This window comes from Carya illinoinensis, chromosome 5 (genome assembly GCF_018687715.1).
Source record: "Carya illinoinensis cultivar Pawnee chromosome 5, C.illinoinensisPawnee_v1, whole genome shotgun sequence".
NCBI classification, from domain to species: Eukaryota; Viridiplantae; Streptophyta; class Magnoliopsida; order Fagales; family Juglandaceae; genus Carya; species Carya illinoinensis.
The window spans coordinates 19,348,073-19,372,485 of record NC_056756.1 but is presented as its reverse complement, the minus strand read 5'-3'; the positions used below and the strand labels follow the sequence as shown (position 1 = coordinate 19,372,485).

The 24,413-nt window shown below is 35.6% G+C and overlaps 2 protein-coding genes across 3 annotated transcripts; one reads left to right on the top strand and one right to left on the bottom strand.

The window, feature by feature from the left end:
* The first annotated feature begins 2,026 nt into the window (after window positions 1-2,026).
* On the top strand, window positions 2,027-6,586 carry LOC122309186 (protein FAR1-RELATED SEQUENCE 5-like). 2 transcript variants are annotated; one of them, XM_043122569.1, is made up of 6 exons: window positions 2,027-2,490; window positions 3,340-5,377; window positions 5,513-5,700; window positions 5,815-5,904; window positions 5,994-6,086; window positions 6,169-6,586. In XM_043122569.1, exons 1-6 carry the CDS (start codon window positions 2,455-2,457, stop codon window positions 6,235-6,237), a joined length of 2,514 nt encoding a protein of 837 aa, XP_042978503.1. In that variant the 5' UTR covers window positions 2,027-2,454; the 3' UTR covers window positions 6,238-6,586. The 2 variants fall into 2 exon arrangements, with proteins under 2 accessions (XP_042978503.1, XP_042978502.1); XM_043122568.1 differs by having other exon boundaries at window positions 5,994-6,586.
* A 7,796-nt stretch (window positions 6,587-14,382) lies between these two features.
* On the bottom strand, window positions 14,383-23,716 carry LOC122309753 (potassium transporter 6-like). The gene is made up of 9 exons (XM_043123387.1): window positions 23,538-23,716; window positions 23,137-23,433; window positions 22,536-23,025; window positions 22,384-22,437; window positions 20,431-20,691; window positions 20,289-20,341; window positions 16,294-16,408; window positions 15,957-16,211; window positions 14,383-15,702 (listed from the first exon to the last, which is right to left on the bottom strand). Exons 2-9 carry the CDS (start codon window positions 23,173-23,175, stop codon window positions 14,642-14,644), a joined length of 2,328 nt encoding a protein of 775 aa, XP_042979321.1. The 5' UTR covers window positions 23,176-23,433; window positions 23,538-23,716; the 3' UTR covers window positions 14,383-14,641.
* Between the last annotated feature and the right edge of the window lie 697 nt (window positions 23,717-24,413).

Below are 24,413 nucleotides of genomic sequence, written 5' to 3'. Positions count from 1 at the left end.
AGCTTTAGCCAGTTTTGGCTTTGGGCTTCGGATTGCCTTTCCCATTTTCAACTCTGAGGCTACGAAATTACCAGAATATCCCTCTGTCTTCCCGATCGTGGATTGCCATTTGTCAACTATTCTAATCGACCATAATACGTGTTCCCTTCTTTACCATAGTGGTGGAAAGAAAAACGTAATGGAATTAGTTTGGTTATACAATGATAACGTTAAAATATAATTTTTTAATATAATTTTATTTTAAAATTTTAAAAAATAAATTATTTATTATATTTTATGTAAAAATATAAAAATATTATAATGATTAAATTAAATGAAATGAGATGATTTATATAACTAAACGAGACTTAAATTCTCAACAAACGATATCATAAATTATAATTTTTCTATATTATTTCAGTTTTATAAATTTAACTTTTAGATTTGTGTAAAATGTGAGTAATTCAAAGACCATCACTGTAATTATGAGAACGAATAAAATAACTTTTAATTCATCCTATTTTTTTAATTCATAGCACTAAATGATATATTGTAAAAAGAATTATTTTATCATCAAGTTGGTAGGTAGAGCATACTGTTTACATCACTTAAATAATAAGATTTAATTTATAAAATATAACAAGATGTGGTATAGAGATTTTAAAATAACAATATATGTATTCTTATGAAAATAAGACAAGCAAACATTTTATATTAATAGAAAGTTAGGCCAAAGGATGTAATATAAGATAAAAATTAGAAAATGAGAAAACTCGTGGTAGTTGGGTTAACCTTATACCTATAACCTACTATTTTATAAATGCAAAGGTGGGTCTCCTAGTTGATAAAAAACATTATCCTCCACTGCTTTTTATTTCTTTTATTTTTTTAATTTGGTTTTCAATTTTATATAATATCTAAGGGGTTTCTTTCTCGACTTTATAAATTTTTTAATAGTCTACATGGTTGGTCAAAGTGGAATATGCGGAGATAAAGGCCTTTTTTTAAAATGATTTTCATTATTATATATATATATATATATAAATATATATTTAAATATGATTCCGAACCTACGGCTTGTGGCTCGTGCCAATGAATGTATCTTTTATCGGAATCAAGGAAGAGAAAAGCATCCTTCTATCTTATCATTATATTAATATTATTAGCATAGCATAAGATACAAAAATTCTAGCTAGATTATGCGCAAGCCATCAGTGACCTTTGGAAATATTATATTCTTTTAAATAAATAAAAATAATTTTTTAAAAAAAAGCAACCAGTTATTCAAACAATTTAATTGAAACTAATTTTTGAAATCATTAAAAATAAGTATATTGTAGTCACAAAAAAATTTATAAAATAAACTTACAAACTAACTTGATTTTATATGATATTTTAAATTTAAAAATTAATCTTTTAATTTGATGTATTACATAAAATTGTGTTAGTCTATAAACTTATTTTTTTTAAAATTTTTTTATGCCTAAAATATTTCTATAAAAATAAAAAATAGAAAAACTCAACTCCCTTTTGATTTTTCATATTTTTCAGTTTGGCATTGATTTGGTAAGATACCCAAAGCAAAAGAATAGTTAAATAATGAGTGGAGAAGATGAGTGATGCGTGCGCGATTGTTAAAAATAAACAAATAAATAAAAACCGGAGAGAGAGAGTATATTTATATTTTAATAAATATAATAAAAAAAAGGTAAGTGTGTGAGTGGGGTAAGCGGGGGAGGGAGGGAAGGAAGCAGACAGCATGCCGATGGGACTGGCCGACCGCGCACCACTTCCTTCCTACCTGTCTGTCTGCTCTCTCTAAATTTTGGATATGGATAAGCATTACCTGGTTCACACTCTCCCTCCCAAATTATTACTCCCGTCTTTTCCACTATTTACGAAATTACCGTTAGTCCAACTGCACCGTTTCCCAAAACAGTAGTTCTATACGCAGTCGCCCGATGTAATCGGGATGCAGTCGGCTGACGTGGCGTTGCGCCACGTCAGCCTCCATTTATTAAAAAAAAAAAAAAAAAAAAAAAAAAAAAAACGAAAAACGAAATACGAATGAAAACCAAAACCGGTGCAGATTGAAAGCATTTCCGAAAGGATAGATTTCCCGCTTCTTCCATTCGCGAGCCCCCCAGAACTGAAAGGAGGAAGAAATCCGATCGGCGTGGGTGCAGAGAGCTGTTGCCGTTGGGTGGGTTGATTTCGGGGTGGTCCGGTCTGCGTTGGAGTGGGTCAAAGGCCTGATCTTGTTTGGGTCAGGTTGGTTTCAGTTGAGATTGGGTCAGATCCGTGGGCCATCTGCTCGGGTCCGGTCCGTGGGCCATCGCTCGGGTCAGCTTCGTGGGTCATCAGCTCGGGTCAGTTGAGTGGGCCATCTGCTCGGGTCAGATTCGAGGGCCAGCAGTTCAGCCCAGCATCTCGGGTCAAGGACGTGGGTGGTCAGTTTCGTGGGTCGGCACCACCATGGCCGCACCACCACGGCCGCACCACCACGGCCAGGTTCTGGTTCTGAGATGGATCCATATCTGCATGCTTCAAAAAAAAAAAAATACAGATTTTCATAATTTGTTTGATATATATGTGGCTCTGTTTTGTGGGATTTGAATGAACATGGTAAATATATATTGTTGAACGTGAATCCATAGAGGACTTTGAAAATGTTGTATGCTAATGTGGTTTGGTTTTGGTCGGGTTTGTGTCGTGTAGGAGGCCAATGATATTGGTTTGATGTTTTTTACGTTGGTTGATGACTACAAAATGTAAAGGTGTGATTCAAGTACAAAACCGTGGCTTTAATATTCGGTTATTGATGGCTTTAATATTTGGTTAATGATTTGAATATATATAAATATTTTTAAAGAAATCTTTGCACCATTATTTATTGGCACTTTTCTGTTGGATATGATTTGGTTTAATGAACTTGTTATGCAACTAGTTGGTTAAAGGAGTTTATGTTACAGATTTTACTTGTTGAACGCCATAAGAGAAGAAATTTTTGAATGGAACAATGCAGATATTTAATCAACCAAGATATAGGTTATTTCATAGGAAAGTTACTAATTCCTCATTGTTTACTTCCACTACCTAAATTATAAACTATTAGCATCAATGTATAGATTTGATTACGTCAAAAGTGGGCTGAATACATCAATCTCTGGTAATGAGTTTAATGAGTTTCTATTGTGGTGAAGCTTACATACAAAATTTTTATTTATTTGATAGTGCCATAAAATGATACCAGATTTATTATTTTGTTATGGTCAATTTTGGTTTTTTTTTTTTTTATTTAGTATGCCATTACCAAGTGTTTTCTCGTAATGTGGAGATAAAAGTGAACAACTTTTACAGGGCATGGGAGAAGGGGAAGAACATGCATTTGATAGACAAGAAGAGAGGGAAACTTCATATGGCAGTCCAGGTGAACGTGAAATCGACGATTGCACTCCAGGTACATCACATGTAGTGCCATCGTCGAAAGGTGATGATATGATTGAGGAGCCAAAGTCGGGCATGGAGTTCAATTCATTTGAAGATTTGTTTAGCTATTATAAGCAGTATGCTAAGAAATGCGGGTTTGGGGTGATGACACAAAGGAGTGAGAGGTCAGAAGATCAAAGTGTCAGATATGTTACTATTGGTTGTGCACGGGGAGGGAAGGCACGGATTAAGACATCCAATGTTGCCAACCCACGTCCGACGGGAAAGACAGACTGCAAGGCAAGGATAAATGCGTTGAGAGTCGATGGAAAGATGCAGTTGACAACAGTCAATAATTCACATAATCATGTTATCAGCCCACAGAAATCTCGCTTCTATCGATGTAACAGAGAAGTGAGTGAGACAGTTAAAAGAGTCCTTGACACCAACGATTTAGCTGGTATCCGACTGAACAAGAGTTACGGATCTCTTGTAGTTGGCGCAGGTGGCTTTGAGAACCTGCCATTTCTGGAAAAGGATTGTCGCAATTACATCGAGAAAGCCCGTCATCTACGACTTGGTGCAGGTGGTGCTGGAGCACTTCGTGATTATTTCTTAAGGATGCAATACAAGAATCATGGATTTTTTGCATTGATGGATTTAGACGATGACGGGAGATTAAAAAATGTTTTTTGGGCAGATCCACGTAGTCGGGCAGCCTATAAGTATTTTGGTGATGTCGTGACATTCGACACCACATACCTGACTAATAGGTATGGGATGCCCTTTGCACCATTTGTTGGTGTAAACCACCACGGGCAGTCGATTCTTTTAGGAGCTGGGTTGATTTCCAGTGAGGACACGGAGACGTTTATATGGCTTTTCCAAACCTGGTTGCAATGTATGGACGGAGTAGCTCCGAAGGCGATTATTACTGATCAAGACAGAGCAATGAAAAATGCAATTGCTATTGTCTTCCCAGAAACTCGACATAGATTTTGCCTATGGCATATACTGAAGAAGGCCCCTGAGAAGCTTGGGGCATATGCTGCATATAAAAGTGGGTTGAAAACCGAGTTGATGAAATGTGTATACGACACACAAACTATTGAGGAGTTTGAAAAATGTTGGTCCGTGTTTATTAATACATACCACTTACATGAGAATGTGTGGTTGAAAAGTTTATATTTGGAGCGTGCGCATTGGGTACCCATTTTTCTAAGAGACCATTTTTGGGCGGGAATGAGTACCACTCAGCGCAGCGAGAGTATGAATGCTTTCTTTGATGGTTATGTCCATTCAAAGACAAACCTGAAAGAGTTTGTCGACCAGTTTGACAATGCGCTAAAAAGGAAAATTGAGAATGAAAATCAAGCAGAGTTTCTTTCCTTTAGTGGCACCATTCCCTGCGTATCTAGATCGCCAATTGAAAAGAAATTTCAGGTGTTGTACACGAACGCAAAATTCAAGGAAGTTCAACAGCAAGTTATCGGTGTGCTTGATTTGGATCCATCTTTACAGACAATGGATGGTGTAATGAAGAGTTATTTGGTAGAAGATGAAGTTCGTATTCATGAGTTCACAAAACAGGTTACATATTTTGTGGATTTTAATGTCGATGACTGCAATGCAAACTGTTCATGTGGTTTATTTCAGATGAGGGGAATACTGTGTAGGCATATTTTGGCTGTATTCAAGACAAATGGTGTAAAATCATTGCCAGATCGGTACATTTTAGACCGATGGCGGAAGGACATCAAGAGAAGATACACGTTAATCCGATCTAGCTACGATGCGCAGGATGAGAGGCCAAATGGTAATAGACAATCAATTCTTCTGAATATGTGTTATGAGATGATAGATTACGCGGTGGAATCTGATAACTTCTTTGAAGATGCCAAGAAGAGGATACATGAGATGACTGGATTATATCGTCAGAACCATCGACCCAATTCTAGCGGCCAAACAGGTTTAATACTTTGTATTTTGTATTATTTTATTATTTTGTATTTTGTATTTACAAAAATGGGTTTACAATTGCTATTTATGATGGATTGACACCAAGTGTCGCTTACTTTTTTTATTATATTTTTGCAATGCAAAGTTTCGGAACCTGGGGTTACAATACTAGATGGGGCTGTAGTTGGTAGCTCACAACAAGTGAAGAGTCCACTTGTTGTTAGAGGAAAAGGAAGACCTCCATCTCTTAGAAGAGCATCCAGGATGGAGACAGAAATGCGGAAGATTAAAGCCAAACAGAAGAAAGCACAAGTGGGTGGAAAACGAAAACAGGTGCATGTTTTAGCAAGCTTTAATAAAAACTGGTCTATAGGGATTTGGTGTCATTATGATAAAGGTTCACTTATTTCTAATGACGTTAAAATTAACTATTTACTCCACTTTTAGCGAGATGACAATCATACAGTAGCTATGGGCACATATAGGAATTTATTTGGGCCATCAGAAGCAGATATAACCAATGATGGACAATTTACGGTATATTTTTAGATATAAGCTCTTTTGGCATATTTTTTGAAGGAGGTCAATAGGTGTCATTGTGATAAAATTCACTTATTGTTTAACAGGTCATGGACAGTAGTGGGACCACGCAAAGTGTTCAGCCTATGTTTTTTGGTAGTCAAGAAAGTGTTCATCCTATGGTTGGTAGTCAAGAAAGTGTAAGATTTCTCACTTATCTAGGCCATTTTTGTAATATTATTTATTATTTGATAAAGATTTGTTTATTTGGATTAATCATAGATTTTTTATGATTGGATGACACACAACCAAAGCTCCCTGGGTGGAGATGGGTCAGGAGCATTGATGTAATGATTTTGTATAATTCACAAAAGCATTGTATTTACAAGGAGGAGAGCTGGTGCATGTTTTGTACACCACAAGATGTGGTGTATTTTTCCCCTTTATGAACTTATTTGGGCAAGTTGGCTGTAATTTGTATATTTTGTATTTTGTATATGTAAATGACATCTGAGAATTTGTTCGTCAGAAAGGAGGAGGCAAGCTGAAAAATGTGTGATGTCAGATTCGGATGTATATACATAGATCACATTTTGAATTTGTGTTTTCTAGTCGGACATGATTTGATGCCAAAAGACTATAAGGGGTTATTTTTTTGTTGATGTGATCAAACGGTATAAAACGGATTCTTCACGTCTTTTGACTTGGTGCAACGTATTGTAGTTAGTGTATCCAACAGGTGCAAGAAATAACAACCAAATCTTTGTTAGGTGATGCCCAGTTCCAGTTGTGGTCAAAAGCCGATTGGGCAGGATTTGTCTTATACTCGTTGGTCTATTAGGAGTTGTCTTATATGGATTGGTCTATTTTCAGTGTAATAAGCTCTTGAGGTGTAATGAGAAGCCAAAGGCATATTTTTCGTAGTTTCTTGTAATCTTGTGTTGCTATTTGATATTGAATACTAAGTATTCAATTGAGGTCAAAAGTTGGTATCCAATAATTCACTGCCTCATGGGTAATGGATTTTGCAATATGCTGATTCGAAAGAAACCCAAATAGGCATGCTAAGAATACTGGGACCACATAAAGAAATGGTCTATATACAATCAATTGAGGTTAAAGTCATTACAAAATTCACCTAAAATTTCAAATACATACACAAGTCCCAGGAAATTGGAAAAGAAATTGGCTAATACATACAAAAGTCCCAGGAAATTGGCTACAAATTTTAAATACATACAAAAGTCCCAGGATGAAGAAATTACATATGACACATCTAATACATTAACTAATCAAAGTGTCAAATACATCAAAAGGGGTTGAGTTACATGAGCTGAAGCATTGGCCGAGAGACATTACAACCACTGAAGATGGCAAAAAATACAGCACAAACTATTACAAAAAAAAGCCATGAGCCTTTTAATACTTTCAACGCTCCCTTGTACTTCTTCTCCAATGCGGTAAATTTGGCTTCCTCCATACGCAGCGTGTCATGAAGTACCCTTTCGTGTCTCCGTTCAGCTAACTCCAACGTCATCTTACAGCAAGTGTTTTGCTCACTTTGAAGATCAATCCACTCAAAAAAGCCACATTGTTTATTCATCTTATAGTTTGGACAATTGAAAAATCTTCTACCAAAAGATTTTGCTTTTCCCGAAATCCGTAGTTTCGCTTGGGAGCCACAATAGCAAAGTGGTCTCTCCAAGCTTGACCCGGAATGAGAAGCAGAACTCATTTTCTATCATAATATTGAAGTAAAAATAGCCCCCAGTCAAGAGTATATATTAAACAGTGTATATATGCATGGGAGAAGAAATATACACATGAGGATATGGCATAATATTTTGCAAAGAGATAAATTGTCTAACAGAAATATGTATATAAGATGTTGCAATTGGGTGATAATTTTAGACAAACAGGAGGATATGGCATATTATCCTGCAATGAAGATATATAGTAACTGATATTTCCATAAGTCTAAACAGAAAATAATATATTCAATTGAGCATCTGTTACACCAACATGTCAGAAAATACACAATATATAGTAGCACCATTCTCAATTTAATGTGCTCATAAACCCATCCACTTCAGTTCACAAAAAAACACCACATTCTAATTACCCACCAACTTAACCAAAGTGTCACAATAGACCAACATATTATAAGCACTTCAACGCCTCTACAGGGCAATTCAATCCCACAAAGCAATGTATATAAGATGTTGCAATTGGGTGATAATTTTAGACAAACGGGAGGATATGCAATGTCGATATATAGTAACTGATATTTCCATAAGTCTAAACACAAAATAATATATAACATTGAGCATCTGTTACACCAACATATATGGCACCCAATTTAATGTGCTCATAAACCCATACACTTCAGCCAGTTCGACAATGCACCACATACCAATTTGGGCCAACTTAACCAAAGTTTCACAATATACCAAATAATCATAGCACATAAACTCAAATTCACAAACTAAAAACAGAAATCAGATTTAATGCATCTACTGGGCAATTCAATAACACAAGATGAACAAAAATATATATAAAAATTATAGATCTAGTAACTGAACAAGACTCATTATACGCAGAAAAATTAAAGAAGCATACAGTATTATGATGAACTAGTGGACAGAGAAATCTTACCTTAATGCGAACAGACCGAACAGAAATGAATTTAGGGTTTCCACTTCTGAGGGGTGAATCGAGAGAGAAGCAGAGAGGGAGGGAAACGTGAATCCATACCAACAGATTCCAGTTCGACAACCAACAAAAATAAATGACAACCAAACAAAAACGAAAAATTGTAAGCAGAGGGATTTAGGGTTCGGAGTTCTCGGGATGAATCGAGAGGGAGTTTTGAGGGAGGAATCGAGAGAGAACCAGACCAATCGCAGAGAGTGAGAGAGGGAATCGAAAGTGCTTCGAGAGAGGAGAAGCAGTCTAGGATTCGAGAGATCTAGGGTTCCAATCGCAGAGGAGAACCAACCAGAAAAGCCATCTCCAGATCTAGGGTTCCAATCGCAGAGGAGAACCAGCCTGAGTGGGCCATCTCTAGATCTAGGGTTCCAATCGCAGAGGAGAACCAACCAGAAAAGCCATCTCTAGATCTAGGGTTCCAATCGCAGAGGAGAACCAACTAGAAACTGGTTCGAGAGGATCTAGGGTTCCAATCGCAGAGGAGAACCAACCAGAAAAGCCATCTCTAGATCTAGGGTTCCAATCGCAGAGAGGGAGAGAGGGTCTCGACCAGAAACTGGTTCGAGAGGATCTAGGGTTCCAATCGTAGAGAGGGAGAGAGGGTCTCGGGATGATCTAGGGTTCGAGACGATTTGGGGTTCCAATCGCAGAGAGGGAGGGTCGAAGAGAGGGAGAGAGGGTCTCGTGATGATCTAGGGTTCGATGCGATTTTGGGGTTCCAATCGCAGAGAGGGAGAGAGGGTTTCGAAAGTGGTTCGAGCTCGGGTCAGTAGAGAGTGAGAGAGACTTAGGGTTCCAAAACGGTGAGTTCTGTTTACAATCAAAACGGTGAGTTTTGATTTCACATCCACGTCAGCAGCCGACTGCACGCCGTTTACACCAGGCGACTGCACTCAGCATTTTTCTTCCCAAAAATAAACATCCCACCATTTTACTTTTAAAAAAGGATAGAGTGCTATTTTTTTATTTCATAATTAAGAAAATATTTTTAATAATTTTATAATTGATTTATTTATATATATGTTTAAAGGGGTTAAAAATGATTAAAAAAATAAAGAAAAAAGAAAAAACAATCTACATTATTTGGTACTCATTCAGTACTGAATTTTCGGTGAGAAAAAACAATCAACATTATTGAGTATTTTACATTATTTAAAAGAATTATTCCAACAATCATAAATGTTGGAGATCTCATTGTATGTATCTATCTCTCTTAACTTTAAAAGTTTGACAAAAACTCTAGAACATATAAACTCTTAAGTCCTAACTTAAATGAGGAGTGGCAATTCATATTTATGGGATAGTGTCGTGTCAAGCCACATGTATAGGACTATATAGGTTAATTCAAACATAATCCGTTAAGTTAAACGTGTCAAACTTTTAAGTCATAACTTATCTCATTTAAATAATAAGTTGTGTTATCTGTTTTGACTTGTTTAATAATTAATTAGAAATAGGTTAACATGACATGACTCATTTTAATTTATTTCATGTAAATGGGTTGAACTAATATGCATAACTAATTTGACTCGATTAATATAATTTTATATAAAAGTTAAAATTTATATTTATTAGTAGCCACAATATATTAAGAAAATAATAAGATAATCTACTAACAAAAAATATGTTTTAAATTTTAACTATAATAAAACCAATATTACAAACCCTACAATAACAAAATTGAGTATAGGTCCAAAATTACAATGTCAATAATAAAAATATAAGCATATTGAGAAATATTAATATTATAACTTACAATAATAAAATTATAATTTTGAAATAAGATTTAAAAGGATTATTGCAGGTTGACTCGTTTATTAATCGTATTTTAATGAGTTAATCCTTTTCGACTCGCGATTTATATCAAATCCAAATCTGTTAATTTCATATCGTATTTGTGTTGAGTTCATGATTGTGTTACATATTCTTACCCCTTGCATGAATCGGAGGTGTAAAAGTGTCCCTTTTAAACTAATTTACAAGCAGGAATTTTTTTTTTTAAAATATAAAAGTTCTCTCTAAAGTATCAAATTAAAAAAACATGAAAAATAAAAATATAATAACATAAATAAATTTCAAATTAATTAAAAAACTAAAATATGAGTAAATAAACAATAATAATTCTAAAATATTTTTATTTGTTTAAAACTGAAGCACCATTTCTTTTGTTGAAATGGTATCTACCCAACTATTCTGCAACCTTTGAACACTTTTTTAATTAAAATGTTATGCCAAACAAAAAAATAAAAAATAAAAAACTAATAATATTTTCTTAAAGAATCTTATAAATTAATTGTGTCTAGATTATTTTCATTGGTTAGGAATCATTCTCCATCTGTAATAAAAAGTTATCGTTACCACAACACAATCGATGATGGCACTGGGAGTGATTCCGTGCAACAACCTTGTTATTATTCAGCCCCTCTCTCCTAAGCAGATAAAATGGTCAAATCACTACTTCCTCCCATTTTCCTCGTCCCAACGACTACCCCCAGCCCCAGGTACCGACAATCTTTAACACGTGTAACACTCTGGAGTCCCCCCACCCCCCAAAACACGACGTCCCAATTACAGTGGACCCACCAACCCAACCCTATCCACGTCATATAACCTCAAGGCTACGATGCGGATGATGGGCACCACGATCACGTGAGAGGCGATAGTTCAGCTAATTTTATTTTATATAATTATTATAATTTTTATATAAAATATAATAAATAATTTATTTTTTAAAATTTTAAAATAAAATTATATTATAATAATATATTATTCAATTTTTAATAAAAAATATTTTATCTCATCTCATTCAAATTATATAATTAAATGAAATTTTAGAATAAATTTATAAGAATACTGTTGTAACATTCGAAAAACATTATCGAATATTTTAACCAAATGATATTTTAAAATAAATAATATTATATAAAATCGTGAAATCATAATTATTTTAAAAAAATAATTTTTAATAGGATTGTTGCGCCGTGTGGGACCAGTTTATCCAGTCGCCGCGTTTAACGGAGCTTTGGCCTTTGAGGAGGTTGGGGTGGAGTACTCGTTCTTATCCAAAAGCCATGGGTGGGACCCACCCCCTTATTGGAATGTTCCAAATGTATCTTTCACGCTACTCGTTCAGGATCTTTGCTCTGCCTTTTATTTTGGGTCTTTTTTTTTTTTTTTTTTTTTTTTAATTTTTTTTAAAAAAAGAAATTTAATTTAAAAAAAAGTCCGCTGAACACGCCTGTCTACCAATCACAACCCATCCACCAAAACAATTAAATACAAGAGCATGCTTCCAACTCAGATTTAATTATGTTTAGTCAAATACAAAAAAAGGAGGTTTGAATTGAATAAAATACTTAAAGTGGGGTTTGGAGAAAATAATGAAATTGTCATGTCTATTTTCATGGTATAGTAGAGAAGATGTCACTTGCACGTTACCTCTTTTGATATCTAATTTTAGCCATTTTTATCAAATTTTCAACTCAATTGGATGAAATGGGTCTAACAAATCAACCTCAAATCGTAATGCCAACCACCAAACCATTCTTTAGAGACGTGTTGGACAACATATGGGCAAATTATTCAATATGTCAAAAAGAGTTTGAAAGATATGCATATTTAAAAGATCAATTTTATAAGAAGAAATGAAAACGAGATAGCACATATCTTAACAAAATTAGTGTTGTGATTAGAGAAAATTCAATGTTGGATGGAAGATGGGCCTCATATGATCACTTGTAAGCTATTAGCTGAAAAACATTATATTGAGTAATTCTTATGAATGAAAGTTGTTTTGTTTCAAAAAATAAAAATAAAAAATTGTAAAGCCAACCACCAAACCATCCTTCACTTGATGTGTTCTACATTACTTTGAATGAATTATTTCTTATATTTTTGTAAAGATGTATGAAATCACATCGTTGAACTATATATAGTAAACAATATTATAAATTAGTAATGTTACATGTAGTCGTAGAGTGTGTAAACGCCGCGTAAACATTTTAAAAAAGAGAGATTTATGATTAAAATGTTAATTTTTTTTTTAATTTTTTAATATGAGTCTCTTATTAATTCACTTTTTTCAAAGAAACTGTGCAACGCTTGTACAGCTACGACTGCAAATATCATTTCTCATTATAAATTACCCTTAAAAGAAAAAAAATAAAAAAAAGGTTGCTCATTAAATATATGGACAAATTAGTTCAAGACGATGTAGCCATACTTATTTTATGGAGCCTTGTATGTCTGGTTAAGGTTACACAAAAGAAAAATCAAAATGATTTTGAGAAGATATAATAATATTGCCATTGCTTGCTTTCTTCGACGGAAATGGATCAATCAAAATAACCAAAAAATGGAACAATTGCGGCCATTTTCCCCTCCAAATTTAAATAAAAATCAAATATTTGAGATATGAAGTTCTTAAAATTTTTTGTAATTTTCTTTTCAAACATCACTCATATATATATATATATATTTTTTTTTTTTAATTTTTAATTTTCAATTTTTTCATATAATCATTATCCAAACACAAAAATTAATACAACTTTTTTAACCTTTGAAATAAAAATAAAATTAAAACAATTCTTTAATTTTAGAATATTTTAATTAAATTTGTTTAAAACCCAATAAAATATCTTAACTCAAACTATTTTACTATTATGAATAGAATTCTGATATATTTTCAAGTGTACTAACTAACCCTCAATTATTATTTTTTATATTTTTATTTTAAGCATAATCCCAAATAGAATACGACTAAAATGATAAGAATTTCGGCCCCTTATTAAGAGTCCTATATCTTTGTTCCATTGACTTAATTATATACATACATGTATATATATGTATATGTAGCACATTGTAAGTGTGAAGTGGCCTGGTCGGCAATATGGGGTGGGGGCGAATTGATAGCTCTATCTCTTCGTCCACTTGTGTAGGAAAAATAGTATAATAATAATTGGTTTGAGAAGTGGATAAAAGGAAATGGAGACCTGAGCTCCCTGATTCATGTAGATGAAATGAAAGGATAGATAGGACGAGAGCAATACAAATATATATATATATATATATATATATATATATGGTGATCTACTGTGCAATATGGTGTGTGCGCCACAAAGCATGAACCAATAGATGAACAACAACTCGTCAAGACTTTTGTGCCATTGAAAGAACACATCACGCACTGTATTCTTCCACCAGACTACAATGCAAGAATAACGGTGCATTTTATTAATTTTAAAAGCTCCACGGATCATTCTCAACACGCACAAAGTTGATAATGTTTTGTTGATAATGATTATTATTAGTATTACTTGAGGAGAAAGTAAAGAAAAGAAAAGAAAAGGAAAATACTTGAGATAGATATACGTTGCAATACTATAAGTTCTCCACCCGAGGCCCCATTTTCATGAGTGCCTTGGAGATTTGCGGGACCCTTATCATATGCATTGTGTATAAATATACATTTAATATATTTGCTATTTGTGGGGAATTGGAATTAAGGTCCTTCATAAGAGTTGATAAGGAAGATGAGCTAAAGAAGGTAAATTAAGGATTCCTGATTACGTGCTTGATGGGAAATAACTCTTCGGCTTTGGAATCTATCCATGGTGGGTAGATGCTGACAGAAAAGAATCAAACCTGAAGTTGTAGAGAAAGCAACGAACAAGACCCACCTTAAACTTTCACATGACTTGCAAGGATACAACGGATTTATTCATTTTGAGTTGTTAGGGGCAACCATTTTCAGTGCCATGCAATGCCCTCTAGGCTTTGTGCTAAATATGATGGAAAGATTCTCCAAGAGCAATTTATCATTCTGACAAGCCCCCAGGATCATAAATCCCCAGGGGAGAAAGTTTAGTATAAGAATCTATGCCACCTTTCTATAACCAAAAACGAAAAAGTGGGGGGGACCTGTATAGTGAAAAAAAGACTCGGAACTGTGTAAGCTCTTCCATCCACCATCCAACAGTGGTGGTCTTCACTATTGCATGATGCTACAAAATGTACACTATACGTTACAATATTTTTGTAAGCAAAATCAAACATGGTAGACCATCCCTACCTCCAAAGTAGATGCATGCGGATGACTAAATGCATAGGTCTCTGCACGGCTGTTCCTCCGCAGGAATTCATACCCATAGTTGATTACAAGTTTCTTCAGCATGCTCGATCCTCGCTTTGCTTTCATGTATGAGTGCCCCAGTATGTAAGCTATCCCAGCTTCTCTAGCTTCCATCAGCTCCTGCAATTCTTCCTTGGCACTTGCGTCTATCTTTGGGCTCTCCGGCACGACAAACCTTACCCTTTTTCTTGGTTGTATCACCGGTGGTGACTTTATCTCCCTATGTTCTGATGTACCAGCTGACTCTATATTGCTCACATCATCCTCGCTTATTTGGATTCCATCTGCATGAGTAGAACACATCCCAACGACTGTCATTTTATCTTCATCCTTCCCCAAGTCTTCAACTGTTTCCTTAGGTCCAGTGCTCCCGGAGCGTATGAACTCTGCTATACTGCATACAAGATCCTTCTCAAACTCAGTGTCATCCTTGTGAATATCACGATATCCATATCTTACAATGCACCTGTAGAGCCTGAACTCTTTGGGGCCAATGTGGCCAACTAGAAACCGCTCCTCAGGCTTCACATGCGGGACAGGGACATATTTGATGCAAAGAAAAACTAAGACCTGGTGGAAGGCAGGAAGGTTGGTGACAAAGTGGGAAAAGATTGCTGGGATTCCAGAGACCAGATCAGTATGTATGAGGCCAATGCCCCGGACTCGTACAATGCCTAGGCTGGGACCCAGGCTAAGTAGCCAGTTGATGGAGACCTTATTTTGCACATCAAACTCATACTTCTTCACAGTGCCATAGTACCAAACGAACATGATGATCATGAAGATGAACGCAATGGCGATAGCGACCCAGGCTCCCTCATGGAACTTGATGATAGAAGCTGAGAAATAGAGAGCTTCAATTGTTCCAAAAAAGAATACGAAGCAAATTGCAAGGAAGACATTCTGATGCCAACATAGGACGATAATTAGAGACATTAAGCAGGTGGTGACCAACATGACAGTGATGACTGCTAAACCTGTTTCACACAAAGCATCTGGTTAATGATTTGAGCAGAAAGAAGTAAAAAGACAAGGCAGAATCCCAAACTTTACTCTTGACCAACAGAGAACTGCTAGCATTGGACTATAATTGTTGAGAGGTATCAATAAGAAATCAACGCTGGCACAGTTAAATCATTTCGACACAGGCAAATCCTTGTGACAAACTTTGACTGGAAAAGGAACTGCATAGGGTCCAACAAATTATGATTATCGTCATTGATTGCCATACCTGATGCATTACCCAAGCGCTTTGTGTCTCTGAAACCAACAGTAACAGCCAAGCATAACAGCATCAAGATCCAGTTGATCTCAGGGATGTAAATCCTTCCATGAACTTTGGATGATGTGTGGACAATTTTCACTTTTGGGAAGCAACCCAGTGCGGAACATTGTTTAATGATAGAGAAAGTTCCAGTGATGATGGCTTGGCTTCCTACCACTGCAGCAAGTACAGCTATTACCAGAACAGGCCATCTTAAGTTCTCTGTAAGAATAAGCATGGGAATTTCAGATTCTGCGTGTAATCCAAACCATATAATTTTTATGGAGAACTCAAAAGGACCTACCAGGTACAGATACATAAAATCCGACAGTCTCAATTAAATGATGCTTAGATAGATATGCAGCCTGCCCCATGTATGCAAGAATCAAAGCTGGATAAACCACAGACGTGAAAGCAATCTGCAGAAATGTGAAAATCTATTATTAGCCCAAATACAAAAGACAGACCTTATTAATCTGTCACAATTGGAGCTCAAACTCTTTATCTTTTCTCAAAAGCCCCAAATTTTGCCACTAATGACAGCCAAACCACAAAGGCAATCCATTCAACCATAAACATCGACTTTACTTTTCCCAGGGAAGCTATAAATATTAATTAGAATATGATGCTTGAGAAACATTAGGTTTATCCTAAAACATTGCTATAATCTTTAGCATATTGCGAGATACCTAAATATACTTTATTTCTAAAAAATGGGTGAAAATTTCATTAACCAAAGGAACTTGAGGGGTGTCTAAGGCCACATCCCATTTTACAACGTTCTTAGGGACCAGATTCCACCATAGATAGAAGTCGTTGCTGCCCATTTAGCCACCATACAGGCCTGTTTATTGTCCTTTCGTGGAATCCAATCCATTGTACAGATCAGCCAGGATAGTTCTTCAAATAAGCCCATGTTTCCTCCACGGTATTCGTAATCCTCCATTCAGAGGCCCCTGTTGATTGCAGACCACTAGTGCATCCCCTTCAAAAACTGCATCGGTTAATCGCAACTCAGAGGCCATCTGTACAACAAGGAGTGCTGCTTTGAATTCTCCCAACAGTGAGTTTCTACAATCACCAATTTAAGCCAAAGTCCATTCTATAACAACCGCCATTCCTACTCACAACCAGCCACCAAGATATTATCAGTAGGTACCATCAAAATTAAACTTCCATGTGGCAATTGGAGGATGAATCCATTTCACCTCACGATTAACATCCTTTTCCACCCAAAACATTCTGTCTTCTCAAAGATTTTCTTTGCCAAAGCAGCCATATTTAGCCCCTTTTGGATATTGAGATGGTCCCATCTCATCATTAAAACACCACTCAAACACAAACACAAACACTTTAATTTCAAATCTTCAACCTTTTCATCTAATCATTACCTAATCATTACAACTTTCCCAAACTTCTAAATAAAACACAAAAAACAATTCAAAGTTTTCAAATCTCCAAAAAAAAATTATATAAAAAAATCATATTCTAACAATATTAACTTTATAATATTTTTATTCAACTTTTTCTCTATTTTTTCCCAAAATCCCATAAAACATCTTAACTTAAACCATTTTATTGCTATTCACAGATTTCTCATCTCATCTCAACTTCCAAAAGAGGTCTTAGATCATTTCAAATCTTATCCCAGTGTACAGCTTCATTTCTATTGAGCCAAAATATATCCATATTAATGGCAGCACAAAGGATAAAGTCACTACTCATTCCTCCTCCACTCCGAGATCCTCCAGTGGGACCTATATGCACTTGAAAACTTTAACATGAACTCTTTCTTGAACGATCAAATTGCATTTTCTTTGTATGATTGAAACCATCGCATAAAAAGAAACTTATTAAGGGGGAAATTCAGATACAACCGACTTCTGCTTTTCTGCACTTCGATATTGAGACCCTAATTTCAATTTGATAATTTTGAGAGCCAAGTATACACTAAACAAACTTCCAAGAACTATATCACGTTTTTCGTCAATTTATTGACAGAAAGTTGCTCACATGGACCTCATTTTCTGATGTTCAATATATAAGTCATAACGAGGCCCTAGGTGTAAAACAAAAACCAAAAAACTAAAAAAGAAGATGAAGGATCCATCACTTCTGCCGGTGCACAAGAGGCCCACCCCTAGGTTTGTTTACTGTGCCGACCTGATTCATACTTCTGACCCAAATTGTTGTGTTGGGATCCCCAACACATGTTGACTCAGGTGATGGAAGGATTGTTCCATAGAAAACCAATAAACCTTGTGCAGCTGACACCTATTTTCCAATGCAGTTTCCCCCCTTGGCACTCACTAATTCATATGTAATCTGACTTTACCTAGTGGTCACTTCAATCCTAGGCAATGCATTCTGTCAAGCCACAGGTATGAGGGCATCTATTTATGTGTCTACTCTCAACCACTTCTGTAAGTTAGAGTTCTGGATAATAATTCAAAAAATGCACCTGTCTGACAACTCTCTCAACTCACTGAACTTTCTGTGGCACCAAGTGACTGTAGCTCTCATGTGATGGTAGACTATTTTTTATAGGTAACTGTAGATTTCCTGCAACATGTAGAGCACCACTGGGTCAGCGCATCCCTCGGTGGACACAATTCCAGCTCTTGAGAGTGACAGGCTCTTTGAGGTGTGCTAAACCTCAATGGCAAATGAGACAACATAATTTCTGACCTTTAAGACAAGCGAATCAGGGGTTAGAAATCAGCACAACCCTGTGAGCAACTTTCTGTCAATAGCTTAAAATCGGGACTGTCAGTGTCGAAATGGGAGAACCCCCCCGCGCCAGGGAGGGGGGGGGGGGGGTTTGGGGGGGTTCTGTCTGAATCATGTTCCGGTCTGTTTTGGCCATTCCAGTGAAATTCCTGCCATTCTGGGCCCTATTCCGTTTCGGACCTTTTTTGTAATTTTTTTGTGCTTGAATGACATTTTTGTAAATTTTAAATCTAGATAGTATTTAATTAATTTTAGAATATAAAATGTATTTATATAATTTTAATGTTTTGTAACTTTAAATATGTCCCCTCATCCTCTATTTTTTTAAATATCATTATTTTTAATAATTTCTCTATTCTTTTATTTATTTTCTTTGATTTTGTGTCTCAACTCAAGTTTGTGATTTTCTCAACGTATGTTCATTTTATAAATCTTCATTTATTTCATATATATACACATATACATGATACACACTTACATCTATATGTATTTATTCTATTAGTTGTTAGTTTATATATTCATATAAATATTTATATATAATATATAGTTAATCTAGAAACGGTGCACTAGAATGCACCGGTACCGAAATAGTCCGTTCCAATACTTAAACCGTAATGATCACCGGAACATAATTTAAAACAGTAGTCTGAATTTCCTGAGAAAAGGTAGGCCAAGTTTGTTCTAGTTAAGTTGAACAACATTTGAGTAACATAGAAACAATTCATAAACATGCATGCCTATGCAAAAAGCTAAAAACAAAATCTGATCCTTTTTTTCCTTAATTTTGAGAATTATCGTGAGAAAACCATCATCAATCAGATTTCCATCAAACCAGTAGCTCATGTTTGACAAAAAAATTACGTAGAACCATTAAACCAAAATTTTGACATGTTGCTCCCAGCCAGGAATTTAAATTCATGAAACAGCTCTAGTTTTTTATGTATATTCTCAAGTCGATGGATACTTTAGGGTGCCAGATTTTAGCAACTACTAATAAAGATTGGTCAATTTAAATTCTCAGTTGGAGAAGGTCCACATTGGCATCAAAGTACACATATATTCCAAGAAATAACATGGTACAAGATACAAGACATAACAAGAGTGAATCAAGATTCGCTTCATCATAGGTATTGAGTGGTTGAAATGCATTGTATCCAGGATTTTAGTATAGAAATTGATTCCATATGCTGAATGGGATACTAACATGGCTAACCAATATTCCTTGAATTTAAGAATTCTCACCACATTTTTTTGGTAGGGGGAGGCCAGTAGAAAATTACACTTTTGAAAGGATACAACCATATATGCAAGGGTTTGGTTTCAACCCTATATTTCTAAGAAAATGGGCCAACGGAGAGGAGATGAGTTACTAAATTTGAACTGTAACAATGAGATAATGAGCATAGTCTGAAAAAAGGTTTGATAATATTGTACAAGGTCGACCCTCAACAACACTCCAAAGATCATAAAATTGACTTTCAGATGCTAAGAAATGCGGTCCAGTCACCCCTTCGAGTTAATTTGACCCTTAGTGTAATTTATAAAGTGAGTAGTTATTAAATGATTTACCTTGATTGATAACTGTGAAAAGTGTCCAAGATCGGCAAACATGGCTTCCGAACCTGGAAAAGTGAAGATGCTGTAAGGGAAACAAACAAAATACTCTCTTGTAGTGGCACTAGGATCAAAGTTAACTGTCAGAAGTCCATACCTGTTATGCACAAAAGGATTCCACCCAGGGACATCCAACCTTTGCTTTGAGTTTTCCTTAAAAATCGATACATGTAACATGGAGAAAATGCCTGATAGATATGCGGGTTCCAATGAAATATGTTATATATCCCAATGGCACTAATGCACAAAAGCCATGTCAAAACTATAGGAGCAAACAAGAACCCAATCCTGTGGGTGCCATAATGTTGAAGAGCAAACAAGCCTATCAGTATGATGCATGCAACTGGAACTTCAACATCTGCAAAAAGCATCAAACTTTCAGGAGGGAAGGTGAAGGCAGTTGCATGAATCTTAGGGTAAAAGAAACTAAGAGGTGAAAAATTTAACTGCTAATGCTAATGCGAGAAGTTAAATAAAAGATCTGTTAAGTTAAAAACCAAGTATGAAGCAAAACCTCTCAATTTATTAATAGACCAAGCTTCTGAATTGATAAAGAAAAAAACGTGTTGCATTTACCAAAAAAGGAGTACCATATGCTGTTTCAAAAGAAACATTTGAAGGACAATTGCATTAAGATATGAATCACGGAAGCTCTTTTTTTTTCATCTACTCTTTGCTTTATTTTCTTTTATTGCTTTCTTTATTTGCATCAAGGTTGTGACGTTTAGAAAAGCCAAGAGATTACCAAACTTCAAATAAGTTAGGCGTATCAGCACTAAGTAGTGTACTGATAAAAAAATTCAAGCATGGGTATATCACCACATATTTCACTTATCTTCTCGTTAATCCTGCTTTGTGTGTTGGGCTGTTACTGTTCCTACTCCTAGATAATGCAGCCGCTAAATCTACCTAACACCAAACTGAGCCCACAACAGAGATGATCTACCTGCCATAAGTGCATATCCAGTCAGACAATATATGAAAGGTAAAAGAGGCTGTCAACAAGACAAAATCAAAACCTTCTTTTAACAGGTTCTGGCTTCAAGGGACTAATTTCTGAAGCATGAAAGTCTCTTGGAACTTGGTCTTCCCTACCTTTAACAGTACCTATATCATAGTAATTTTAGTCAACCAAAGAGCTTTGGATATTCAGGATAGCTTCTCTTATTTTATGGGTTCAGAGTCATAAATAAGATAAGCATAGGAGTGAGTTGGAATGTGGACAAAGTTGAGTTTCGTTCTTCTCCTTCTCCTTGAACCCCTTGTAATCACCCTTATTCCACCTCAGGCAGAGAGGTATGAAGCCAACTTCTTTTGTTTGTTAATTCTCACTATCCACTCAAACTTATCCAAAAGATAAGGAAAGGAAAGAACCATCCACTCAAACGAGAGTACTTTTGAAATCTGATACACTCCAGATAGTGAAATTAGAGTTTAACTTCTCCACTAGATGAACCAGTGCCCCCCCCAAAAAAAAAAGAAAAGAAAAGAAGAGAACACTGAAAAAGGAACAAAAAATAAAGAGAAAAGAATAGGATAAAAACTGGCTGCTCTATCCATGCAGTCAGTTTACAATGTTTGCGGACATAGTTTGGCCACCTAAATGCAAAAAATAGGCGATGGGTCCACAACACAGCACTTTGAGAGCAAGGATGGATTGGAAATTAGGAATAAATAAACGCAATTCCAGGGGACTGAACAGAGAGGAACAGATCATGATCGTTGCGCAAATAAAAGTGCCTATCATAAGACCAGTAACATATTTGCCGAATGGAAACTCAGAAAAATATGCGCAGATGTTCAGCCTCAAATATTGAAAATTTTAGTAGATTTCAGAGAAGTTAGACAAAACAACAGGAACTCAAAATTGACCCTGCCGAAATCCACCAATTCAGATGAAAAGAGATTCAACGAAGAACTTATTTTCCCTTAAATCATTAAAGGAAAAAAAAAAAAAAAATCCAAAGCTACTCAATCATCAAATATCTACAGAGGGCTTAACAAACAACTCATAATCAAACAAAATCAGAGACATAGCTGAGAGTCTTACATTTGTGATGCTCTTTTGACACCGAAAGCTCGAGTCCAGATATCGCAGAGAAAACTGCACCAATCAAATGAAACCCAATCCAGTTAGTCACAAACATCCAATATTTCAAGTTTGAATCAAAACCCAGAAGAACAAGGTCTCGTATACTTTACCAGAAATAGCTGGTGTGAGCACACCATCTCCAATCACCATGCAAGCACCAATCAAAGCCAGAACAAGAAGAAATCTTTGCAAAACCTTGTGCTTCTCCAATGTAGACTTCAATCTCGACCCATAACCGGTCTCTGGGGCCGACCCAATGCTTTCCTTCTTGTATTCCGAGAGCTCCTTGTCTGCCACCTGGCAATTGGGCAGTGAGCTGACTCTGGCGTGTCGACACAGCAACGAGTACAGAGCAAATGTTCCTCCCTCGCCATTATCGTCAGCTCTAAGCACAATAAACACGTATTTCAGCAAAGGAACCAAAGTGAGGGTCCAGAACACAAGGGACAGCACGCCATAAATCTCTTCATTGGTTTCCGAGTGTCCGATATCTTCAGCGAATGTGTTTTTATAAACGTATAGAGGTGAAATACTCAAATCTCCATAGACAACGCCAATACTCTGATAAGCCAGAGTCAGTAATGTCTTCCATGACTCTCTCTGCAACAAAAACAACAACTCGATTACAAACACTGAATTGGGTTTCTTTCAAAAATTAAAAAGGAAAAGAAAAGAGAAATTAATGCATGTTCATAAATATTCCCAGCTTACCTTAGCATGTTTTTGATAAACCCCAGGTTCCAGATCCATGCTAAATGGACTTAGAAATTCAAGATAGCCATTTTCAGTGTGAATTTAAACGATTCAATGAAGGCCCATTTGCCAAAAATGCAATTATGAGTTATATCTAGAAAAAAATATGATTCTTTAGCAAAGGAGGCGACTTTCGAGATCAACGATGAGTTGCACAAATTGAAGAAAGCGATGTTTTCACTGCAAATAGAATTCAAAGATGACCCAGTCACGAAACCTCCCAGTCCCTGCCCCAGTTTCGTGCTCTGCGAAGTACTGAGATATACACGAAATTAATTTATTCTATTAATAAAGAAAGAAAAGAGAAAAATATTCTTGATTTAAATTTAAGAAGTAAACGTGGGTAGCAGGTGAACAACCATGAGACGGCGGCATAAAAGGAACAAAACACGGAAAGCCACACGGCTTGGAATCTGGACTGAGAATCTTGGAATATTTTGCGCAATAGTTCTACAGATATTTACAGATAAAAAATTAAAGACAGGGAGAGCTCTGCAGTTGGTTGAGGGGTTATTAGCGTTTGGGTACACACACTAGGGTGTTGAGACTCGAGAGTCTGAGAAAGATGGGTGAAGGGGCAAAGTGGTCTGAAACTCGGTCGCAAAAATTGGGGATTATGGATGCATATTATTATTATTATTATTTTTTACAAGGGTTTGGAACTTCGAATCCAAATTTTCAATCGGATTATATGCCTCTTGATAAATTACATTCTACTTAAACCATCATGATTCATGGGATGGAATCTAAGCTGCTATTTTCCTTTTTAATATCTGCTCTAAAATACAGTATTATAGTCGAAGATTTTAGTGTCCATTATTGTATATAAGTTTTGTAAGGACTTTTCAACCTGAAACCACAAACAAAATGAGTGCCTGTGTGTGTGTTTGGTCTTCTACGGCATTTCTAACCACGACAAAAATACAACCCACAAAGAAAAGAGTCTTGCTATAAATCAGTTATTATTCACCATTCATACTCTATACTTATAACTTTTAATGGAATGTAGGGTACTTTTCATAAGGTGTACAGGTTATATAAATATTTTTTATAAAATGTAAAGTGAATGGTAAATAGTGAGGGATTATAAAAATTTTTCTAAAGAAAAAAAGTGCATCTGACGGTCAAATATTCAACATCATGATTTCTTTTCAAATAAAAATGACGACTTTTCGCTTTTGGTTTCTTTCTTTCTTTCCCAGTACGTTGCCCTTTTGCAATTTTTCTGAAACAGC